The sequence below is a fragment of the Henckelia pumila genome, chromosome 2 (assembly GCF_033568475.1).
Source record: "Henckelia pumila isolate YLH828 chromosome 2, ASM3356847v2, whole genome shotgun sequence".
Lineage (NCBI taxonomy): Eukaryota > Viridiplantae > Streptophyta > Magnoliopsida > Lamiales > Gesneriaceae > Henckelia > Henckelia pumila.
Genome location: NC_133121.1, coordinates 110,604,538 through 110,616,056, shown reverse-complemented (window position 1 = coordinate 110,616,056; position 11,519 = coordinate 110,604,538). Strand labels below are relative to the sequence as shown.

Below are 11,519 nucleotides of genomic sequence, written 5' to 3'. Positions count from 1 at the left end.
CTGTGAAACCGTCTCACGGATCTTTATCCGTGAGACGGGTCAACCCTACCCATATTTACAATAGTAAGTAATATTTTTGGCATAAAAAGTAGTACTTTTTAATGGATGATCCAAATAGGAGACTCGTCTCACACAATTAACCCGTGAGACCGTCTCATTGGAGTGTTTGTCTAAAAAGTATTACATTTATGCCAAAAGTATTCATTATTATTATAAATATGGGTAGGTTTGACCCGTCTCACAATAGTGTTAATGAATAACTCATAAAATAGACTCATCTCAAAAAATGAGTAACACCCTTGTGAGACGGTCTCATTCGTGAGACGGGTCAACCCTATCCATATTTACAACAAGAAGTAATACTTTTGTATGAATAACCCAAATAGTAGATCCGTCTCACAAAATTGACCTGTAAAATCGTCCAAAAAAATAACCCTATAGACTCTCTCATATAAATTTTTATCTTTTATTTTTCTCTCATTCACTTTTATTCATACTCGGCATCGTTGGGTTATAGGGTCAACCCGATGACTAATGAGAATGAAACCCGTTAGATGAGATCCTAGCATATGGGTAATATCCAAATCATGGATCCAACGATTCATATTTTTACACGACGTAATTAATTATATATTGTTGACTTATTGAGTAGTCGTTGGGATATTACCCGTAGGTTGATTGATTGTGTTAGCTTGAAATCTATCGTCAAACCCAAACAAAAGGAAACCATTCCTATCTCGTTCTTTTCTAAAGATGCGCCACCAGCCCAAATTCGAAACCCCTAACAAATTGAATCACTAAATCGAACACTGAAACACATATTCTGAATTAGCGTTTGCGCATCTTCTCCTTTGCCTTGTTGGTCTGCACACTAATTTATTTTTAAAAGATGCCCGTTCATCTAACTGGTAAGTTTTACTTCTTTTGTTTGTTTTGTTGGGTACAATTATGATGTGCTTTTGGGTGATGATTTTTTAGGAACCAGCTTTCGTGGCAGCGCGATTTTGCCCTTGGCCGCAGGAATGGCATGTTTTGCACTTGTATGCAGCGGGTTTTGGGTTTTAAAATCTCGAAGAAGACTGTATCCGGTGACTGTGTATGAGAAGCAGGATACTGCTTGTGATATTGACACAAAGAAGAAGCTGGTAGATAGAATCAGTGAATTGTCAGATGACATCATCTGTTTGATTATCTCGAAATTACAAACCAGAGCCGCTGTTAGGACGAGTGTTCTGTCGAGGAGGTGGAGGCGTGTTTACACCATTATTAACAAAGCCAGCTTCAGTTGCTCTTATATGCACCGTTCTTCTTGTTGTCGTAATCTCACTGCGAGCCATTGTCGCAAGAAGTTTGTGGAACGAGTGGATACCTTTTTGCAACATCATGCTGTTTCCAAACTAATGTCTTTTGAATTGGTTTGTTGTTTTCATGGATGCGTCATGGACAGTTTTAGAAAGTGGATCAGTTTTGTAGGTGCATGTGGAGTGGAACGGCTTAGCATTCGATTCTGCTCCCTTCGCGTTATGCTTAAGAGTGGCCCTCCTGTCTTTTCGACGGATTTTCTTCCTGAACCATCATCATTAACACATCTACATCTGAAGGGCGGTTCTTTCCAAACACCTAACCAAAATGTGCTAAAGGTTCTTAAATTGGAGTTTATTTCTTTCACTCCTGAGGATGTAGAGTGCATTTTAACGAATTGTTCGAGCCTTCAATCGTTGAACTTATTATTTTGTGTGCTTCCTATTAAATTACAAATCGTTGGTTCTGCTCTCCAATTAAAGAGTCTCATGCTATCCTACTGTAAGTTGGTGGAAAAGATAGAGTTGTCTGCCATCAATCTAATTGATTTTGAAATATGCTACCGCACTATACTCAAATTGTCCTTTTCTAACGTACCATTGCTGCGAAGTGTAGTCATCGACTGTTCTAGCTGTGGAGTACCTCATTACGTATTTGGAAAAATTGCCAAAGATCTGCCTCATCTTGAACGCATGGTTTTTATAACTTATACCAGCTTCTTTGAGGTGTGAGAATCTCTTTCCATTGTTTATCTGTCCTTTATTTCCTTAGAAAAATGAAGAAATATTTTATGTAGTTTTTGCATTTGTCTCAGGAATGGAAAATGGATGGAACTCTTAACGAGCTTAGCAACCTAACGGAGTTAGTTTTGCTATTAGAAAGCCACAATGGGTTCAATCTACTAGAACTTGTTACACTCCTGAATGCGTGCCCCCTTCTACAAAAATTCCAAGTATCTAAGGTATTCATCACGGCACACCTTGGTCCACCAGACTAACGTGTTTTGCATCATGAACATATGTGGCTTATATTTTTATTGGTTCTTGTGTAGGATGTGGCGTCGACGTTTATTCGGAAACAAGCAAAGGAGAAAGTGGTCAGGCGCGACACTCAGTTGAAAGAATTGGAATTTAATGGATTTAGAGGGACGAAAGACGAGTATGAATTTATCTTGTACATCCTTGAAAATGTCGGCTCCCTCAAACGTTTGTCAATCTCTGTGCATCCTGTATTGTACCATGTATTTAAGAAACGTTGGGGATCTGTAGTTGGTAATCCCAGGGACGACGAGAAGAAACGTCGAATTATTGGCCAGAGGTTGCAAGGGCAGGCCAATTCTAAAAATGTAGAGATTATTATACGGTAAGTAGTCGATCATATAATTTACAAGTTACATTTGGCTTTCTCTTCACATAAAGCTGTATGAACTTTTGAGTAAATTATTATTGTGATTATCATTTCATGTACTTTGTTGAAGCGAAAGAAACCGATCTGGGACTATTGGATTAGGTGGTAAATATATATCTCCTTGTGTATGGATAAAAGGGTCATTCCACAACTGGAAAACAATATACATGATCCACGTTTTTGCACTTATATAGATTTGTATCACTCTTGTTGTACACAGGGAACACACCTGCATAAATTTTTCTTCTTAAGTAACAGTACTTTTCATCTAACGAGTGGGGGATTTTCTCCTCTTCGTTTCTAACTAGACAGAGTTGATTCCAAGCACCTGCCTTATTCATTCAGAAATCAAACAATATAGAGAGAGAATTATGCATTGATACATGATATGTTTGCAGCTCATCTGTTACGAGACCAGATGTGGGCTTAGAAGAACTTTTGCTCGAAGAACATTTGCTCCAGAATTATTAAGAAGGCACATTAAGAAAATGATGATAAAAGTGTATACAGACAGACAATTAATTAGTTAGGGGTCGATTTCCCTGTGTTACTTTTATGTAAAGATAGCCTAGAGCTAGGGAAAGTGGAGAATATTATTATACAGAAGCGATTCTGGAATAATTTTCAGTTCATTATCATATTTCTCATTTATTTTTCTAGTATATTGGATCATTTTTTCTCGACACAACGCAAGAACATATTAACTTTTTCCTGTAAGATAATGTGTACGTACACTCATTGTGAAACCCCTCATTGGTCATGTCTAAATTGATGAATGATCACATGTAGGGGTGGGCACGGGTCGGGTAGTTCGGGTTTCGGGTAGTTCGGGTCGGGTACCCGATTAGTCGGGTAGTATTTTATACTACCCGAAACTGAACCGATAACATCGGGTACCCGACTCTTCGGGTAACCGATTAAGTCGGGTTCGGGTAACCTAGTTTTTTAAAAAAAACAAAAAAATTAATTTTTAAAAAATAAAAATAATCAAAATAAATACAAACTTTCTCTCATGAAAGAATAAGGACACAGTCCCTTCCCTCATTCACCAAATCATGCATATTTTGTACTAAAATAATGGGCCTCATAATAAAAGTCCAAACCAATAGCCCAATTAATTTTTATATTTTTAAATAAAGTAATAAAAATCGGATAGTCGGGTACCCGATCGGGTAATTCGGGTAGCAGTTTGCTACCCGAAACCGAACCGACTTAATAATAGTCGGGTTCGGTTACTACCCGAACCCGATTAAAAAACCGAACAACCCGATTTTCGTATCCGATCGGGTTCGGGTCGGGTCGGGACCCGAACTACCCGATCCGATTGCCCACCCCTAATCACATGTCCAAAGTTGTGGCATTGTGGTCTATAATAAAATAAATCTCGGAAAGCTAATCAGAGTAAGGTAGTGTTTGCAATCTCTAAAAATAAGTGATTATGGACATTTTTTTAGGTAGTGTTTGCAATTTAAAATAATTTGTTAAGAAAATCTCCATAATCACTTATTTTTAGAAGTTGCAAACACACTTAACAAATTTGTTAACAAAATCTGCATAATAACTTATATTTTTAGAACTTGCAAAACACTGTCTAATCAGCCTTGGAGATTTTTCGAATGAAACTTGGTTCTTGTCAAGTCGTTCATCTTGATTTACTTATATTGATTTTTTATGATAATTGTCCCCATAATGATGTGACATGGATTGACTTGTGAATATTTCAGTAAAGTTTTTTTTTTAAATATATATATATAAATACAAAGATGATGGAAGAATGAGTCTTCTTTATTGGGAAAACAAAGAATTGGTTTTGTGTAATAATTGTTAATACCTTTCATTGGCCAAAAACACATATTTGATGATCGCTAATACGAATGATTGAAGTTCTTGCTTGATTTGCAGTATGAATGTAAACGCAATCAACCCTTAAACAATAGCAATTAATTGTAGTACTTATCATCACACGAAAACAAAGTCTGTGTCAAATGAATCATAATTAGGGAGATCTTATGTCATTGAAATTAACATCTATATCAATATTAATTGTTTTAACTGCTTTCGATTACGAGTTCACTTAACATTAGAAAATGCTTGCATGTAATTACTATGTTTTCAAAAGTTTTTTCATATATATTAGCATTTCATAATTAAGAATCAAAAACATTTTTCCATTCCTCTTTTATTTGCTTTTTTTTTTCTATCTTTGGTCATGTACTCATGTTAACAGAGAGTTTGTATTTTTTTAGTCCCGTAAATTGTCTTTTTTTTTTTCCATATTTGGTCGTGCTGACATTGAATTTGCGATTTAGTCTAGTAAAATATCTTTATTCTCTCAAAATTTATGGACTTGTTTCTCTTCTCTTTATTCTCTCTAAATTAAATTCCGGAGGTTGGATAACTTGAACCGGCCGTGGGCATAAATCCAAAGGGGGCACAATCTCAAAAGGTGTGATCATTAGGTCATGTTACAACCTTCCCACGTTTAGAAACTATTATTATTTGTTACTTTTAATATACATTTGTTACATTGTCAACGTCTTGAGAAATCGAACTCCGCATAAGAATTCAGTGAGATCTGTTTGCCATTCTATATATAAATATATATATATATATACACGATATCATATTTATATTTTTTATTATATTGAATGATGAATAATATAATCTAGGGGTGTTCAACCAATCTGAACCGAGCCGAAATCGAAAATACGAATTGAACTGAAAACTTGGTTTGGTTCGGTTTTTTATTTGTTTTTATTAAGGGAAAGTATTTTTTTAGTCCATTAACTTGTCAATGTTTTGATTTTGTTCTATTACTTTTTCAAAATTTGGTTTTGGTACACTAATTTTTAATTTTCAGTGATTTTGGTCCAACTACATAAGTATGAGCTAGACATTGGCACACGTCACATGGAAAATTAAAGACCTAATAGTTGTATTGACCATATTGTTCTAGTGTCAGTGCCGTACCTATGAGTTTTAGGGCCTGAGTCGAACTTAAAATTTAGGCCCTCAAATAAATATTTCAATTATTAAAATTATTAAATAGGATCTTTCTACACTAAAATACAAAGTACAATAGACTTAAGTATAAAATGAACATACAATGTTAAAAAACTATATAATGTATAAATAATAATGGGAATTATATATTTGTTTTGGGCTCTCCTGGACCTCTTGGGCCTGTTTTGGAAAAAATTACAATAATTAAAAAATTTTATGGGTCATATACAATAATAACAATATTATATATATTTGTTGGGCCCTTTCTTGGACCTGGGCCTGAGGCGGTGAACTCACTCGCCTCATGCCAGGTCCGGACCTGTCTAGTGTATAGCAAATCATGCACGTACCCAAATGGCTTTGGAAACGCAAGGATGGAGAATTAAAATTATTATTGCCTGCCAAAGTAAGGAATCTAGCTATTTATATATAAATTATTTATATTCTTAATATTGATCCAAAGATTCCTCGATCGTACCCCAAATATTGAACAAAAAGAGTTGGAATCTTAAAAGGTGGGCTATTAGAGTAGTCATATTTACTCCATATATAGAAATGATATGGTGAGCAACCACCGTGAACACACATGTGAGCACCTGCTGATGTGTCACTCATCTATTGGATGTGCATAATGTCACGTCAGCAGGTGCTCACATGAGTGCTCACGGTGGTTGCTCACCATATCATTTCTCTATATATGGTGAGCAACCACCGTGAGCATCCATGTGAGCACCTGCTGATGTGTCACTCACATATTGGATGTGCATAATGTCACGTCAGCAGGTACTCACATGAGTGCTCATGGTGGTTGCTCACCATATCATTTCTCTATATATAGCTTACATTTATATATATATATATATATATATATATATATATATATATACGGGATTATTTTAATTTATAAAAGCTTACATTTGGTTTCCCATATCATGCACCAGCTAAATTCATTAATCCATTCCAATAATAAGCCAGCCCTTCAACAATGTTCGCGCCCAACTTAGACTTCTCAATAGTCAATTCATGCCATCAATCAATAATATTTCAAAACTTGGTATCCATGCACGAAACTGTGGTTCAAGTATCCTGATCAAAACAACTACCAAGCCTGGAAAGAGCATATGATTGTATATATGCTAGATAGCCATGGCTTGCTGGGAATATTCGTCGATGGTCAAGTGCCGATAAATGGACAATGGTTACAAGCGTAGAGATTGCATGATGCGGAGAAGAAGAAAACGTACGTTTTTCTCCTAACTAGCTAACACCGTTGGAACACGTTCTCGGATCTGTCAGATCTGATACCCGTAGCAGCGGAAGGTTTTAAAATTTTTTTTTTTTGATCTGGAACGATTTCAGATCGTGGGTATCAAATCGTAAGGATTAAAACAATAAGTAAAATGAAACAGAATTAAATTTTACCTCTCAAGTCTCAACTTGAGGTTATGGACTCCAACAGATAAAATCTGTTATTCTTGTATATCCCAGGAACCGATGCCTCGATCAACTCCTGAATCAGGTCGACGAACAGAAATCTAAACCCTCTGATAGACTGCACTAGAAAATCTATCAGAAGTTTCTACGAAGAGAATTTAACAGATCTGATATGTCAAACCAGGCTGCAAATTTTGAAATTTGCAGACTGGATTTTCGAATTTGGGAGACTGAAATTTCGGCCAACCCTAGGGAGACTGCTCTCTAGGTTTTCGAAATTATGAGCTTATGTTCTGTAATTTCTGTACTGCAATAAATTATTTATAACATGGGCTGCTAACAGCTTAGGGCTCATTAGTCATAAGTTCAAGCCTGACAAGCAAAGCCCGCATGTTCAGAAATTAATATAAAATTCATTGTGACTCAAATTGATAAACCAATTTTATCAATGTATACAGAAACCTTTTCTGCATATTTTAAAGTCAAGATAAATTTTCTGAATCCGAATTCAGTGGTTTCCAAAAATGGCATCCATATGTCATTTTAGGAAATCTCACTCCCTCTATTCATCAATAAGAAGTCCTACTTCTCGTTCGCTAAATTTAACTCATTAAATTTAACTATCTCAACGGGGATTAGAAATCTATTACTTGTGTAACCCTCAATGGTTCAGGGATACAGCTAGTCGTGGGTTCACAACTCCTTGTGACTCGGAACAACAATTTCCGACTTGCCCATCGAATCAAGATAAGAGCGCCTAGCAACATCGTCTCATGATTCCCTAGATATCACTGATAGTGCCTACAAGAACCAGTGGGTTTTGGTTAGCGTACAGTACGGTCCCTTCAACCGTATATCCCGATCGAATCAACAACCATTGGTATATCAAGAGTCGTTCGAGATTCGATAACTAGGCAATATATCTTGAAGATCAAATAGTGACATCGCATGTGTAACTAGGAAACCAAGTAACCTAAAACACATCATGTACTCTGGCCAGAGATTTGTCACACTAATATCTCCTCAGATCGCATAGGATATCCACACTCGCAAGCGTGTGGTGAATCCTTGACAACAAAACATTGACTTCTATATGTGTCGTAACTGTACCCAATCTCGACACCTGATGACCCTCATGGAGTCGGTAAACGAGTCAAAGTACAGTACTAACATATAGAGTCTCCATGATGTTTCAAGTAGTAAGGACTAATGGTGTACAACCAAAACCACGGACTTATCCACTCAATTAATGAAAACCACTTGAAAAGTCCGAATAGGGTAATTCGATCATCCATCCAATGAATATCCATTTGCATGCTTCGAATATCTCTATGTTCCATACCAATATTGAAACGTGGTACTAGGCATCGCAAATGCTAGTCTCAATCTCGAGCGGTCCTTATCCTTATTGCGGACGGCTCAATTGACTAGGAACTGGTTTAGAATATACAGTGATTACAAGATGTGTTTCATGATAGTCATCCATATCCACTATCACATCTTATATGCACTTTAGTATATTCAAGGTCTTTATCTAAATATTGTATAGTACGTCACAACATAACAATATGATAAAAGATAAAGTAAATTCCAATAAAGAGTGTAAATTATATTAAACAAAGATTGTTTACAATAAGAGTTATCAAAGCCCTCAGCCACAAGTTGGCTAGCAGGGCACCCACTCTTTCAAACACTTCTAACAAACAATATTTAACAATTTTTACAACTATTTTAATACATGATGCGGAGAAGAAGACGTGAGGATCTTGTCATGAAGGGATGGATCCTGAGTGCATGCATGCAGCGACGATGCTGTCTCTCTTGTAGCCACCTAATTAGAGACTGCAAATTAAAAGACGTGTGGTTGGTATTGGAAAGAATTTCCAAGTAGATCAACATATCTCTATTGCTTCATCTGTCATGGATTGCTTGGCTTATATTAGTGCATGGCCAAAATCCATATGCTGGATTAGCAGGGATTTCTTTGGTGAGATAGAATTAAAATAGATATTTAAATTAATTAAGAAAGTGTCCTTGCTCGGCAAAACATAGACTTGCAAATAATGATTCTGCATTGAAGAAGATAGAAGGAACTTAGTTCTGAGCAAGCTTGACTGTTTGATCACTTCATTGAAACACGAGTATCTCAATCTTCTTTTCAGTTTTGAGTGCACTTGCATAAGAAAAATGTTTGCATAAAATTAATTATCATGCATGTTTTTATAATCATAAGAACCAAAATATTTTTCGATCACATGAGTGTTTACTTCCTCAACGTTATATTTTAGGATAACAACATCCCCCCTCTAAAATGTTACATATATTACATTTTCGTTTTGCAATTACAAAATTATCATCCATTTATTTGAAAGAATTTTTTCAAAATGCATTTAAGATAGTTCATTTGAAATGCAGTGTGTAACTCTTATTGTACACATAGCATAACTCTCTTATGAAACTTTTAAGTGTCATATAAATTAAAATATGGATAAGCAATTATACCCTCCAGTTTTTTAAAAAAAGAGCTAAATATCTCGCGTGTGTGAAAATTATCATATATTTTGACATTTTTCACATATAAAATGAAAAAAAAAAAATCAAGCTATTCAATACTATATTTGTTGACGAGTTTATTTCGTTTTCGTTCCTAAATTTAACATAGGATTTTATGCGAAAATATTTTTTGAAATTGAAAAGATTGTAAAATTAAAAACGTATCAGGAAAAGTGGGAGGATTGCCATTGAAATACCAGTATTTTAAAATATATTTACCTCATCCAAAACTATAAATTTAATCGGGCTAGAATTTTATACCCTCTAATATTTTAATTTTTTAAATTGAGCTAACTGGATTAATATCAAATTAATAAAAAAATATTCAAAATTAATATATAAAATATTTCAAAAAAAATTGTGCCACGTACCCAGGCTTTGGGCCTAGGCCCGTGAATCAAACCACATTAACTCACCCAACGTGCTTTGGAAACGCATCGAAGAACTCTTGCCTGTCAAAGTATGTACATTCAAGGACAAGCAACTTCCTCCAAATCAAACACAAGACCTCCTTCAGATGATGTGCAATGAGCTTAAATGTTCCAACTTCCAATACTCCAGAAGAATCTTTAGAAATATGTGTTGGAAGTTTTAATTAAAAATGTTTGAATGAAAAATTATGGCGTGAAAGTGTCTTTTGGCTCTCCACATTCTATAATTAATTGGAGACTTTTGGCTCTCCATATTCTTAAGTTTATTGCAAGATTAATTGAGTCAATTAAACTTGTATGACTCTTGATATGCTTTTTGAAGCTTATAAATAGTGTGTCTACCTCCTCAATCCACACAATTTTGAAAAACAATTTCTTCACACAATTTTTGACAAATCTCAAGAACTCCTTTGCATTTCATGTTGATAAGCTTTTCGTTTGGCCTCCGTTGAGTTTTAGTGATAAAGTAAAGGTACGATTTTAGTTCGTCGGTGTAGTATCTTTGTGCTTAAGTTACTGCATGTTTGTCCGTTGTATCCTGGGAAATAGACGTCCGTATTGGTCCTCGAAGCACATACTGGAGGGGGCGAATCTATTTTAAGGAAACTGTATTTCGTACAGGCCTCGGTTTGTTTTACTTGTTCATGTCGTATAATATGCATGATTGATATATTATCTACTCTATTTCGCATACTGCATGTTCGTTGTTCCAGCACTTGTTGCAACAAGCATTGTGACAAGACATTATCTTATGTATTTTGCATACTGCCTACTCCCTGTTCTAACATCTGTTGCGACAAGCACTGTGACAAGGCACACCTAGACTAGTTCTCTGTTTCGTTTAGTGCTCAATCTGCCTTCTACATGTTCTGATGCTTGTTGCGACAAGAACTGGGACAAGCTTCATTTTGAGTTCGCATTGGTTAATGGTTTGTCTGCTTACTAGTTGTTCATCGTGTGCTACAATGTTGTGTTCTTCATAATTTGTTGTGACAAGTAGCTAGGTTTGTTTACTGTTTCTGTCTGCTCCTTGTTCTACAGTTTGTTACGACAAGTTATGAGACAAGACTCATGCAGTTTGCGTTTTTCGTATTGTGATCAATCAGATTTATTTGATATTGCATCTTGTTTATAATTCAGTCATTATTGTAGTCATATTCTGAATTTTAGCATTTTGGCTAACAATCTTAAAACATGGTTGGTATACTCTAACAATCTTAAAACAGACGTGAGAAAGTTCAGACATGGCTACTTATTCGAATGACTCGAATGTGCAAACAGTCACTTCCACAGTTATCAAGTTCAACGCTCATGATGCTTCAATGAATGCATGTCTTGCTGACAAGACGGATAAATTTGACTGTACATATTTCAAAGGTGGAAGCAGGA

The 11,519-nt window shown here is 35.5% G+C and overlaps 1 protein-coding gene across 1 annotated transcript; it reads left to right on the top strand.

Annotated features, from left to right (window-relative positions):
- Window positions 1-722: 722 nt before the first annotated feature.
- LOC140883268 (putative F-box/FBD/LRR-repeat protein At5g44960) lies at window positions 723-3,363 on the top strand. The gene is made up of 5 exons (XM_073289670.1): window positions 723-908; window positions 979-2,027; window positions 2,117-2,263; window positions 2,354-2,664; window positions 3,108-3,363. Exons 1-5 carry the CDS (start codon window positions 890-892, stop codon window positions 3,178-3,180), a joined length of 1,599 nt encoding a protein of 532 aa, XP_073145771.1. The 5' UTR covers window positions 723-889; the 3' UTR covers window positions 3,181-3,363.
- The last annotated feature ends 8,156 nt before the right edge of the window (window positions 3,364-11,519 follow it).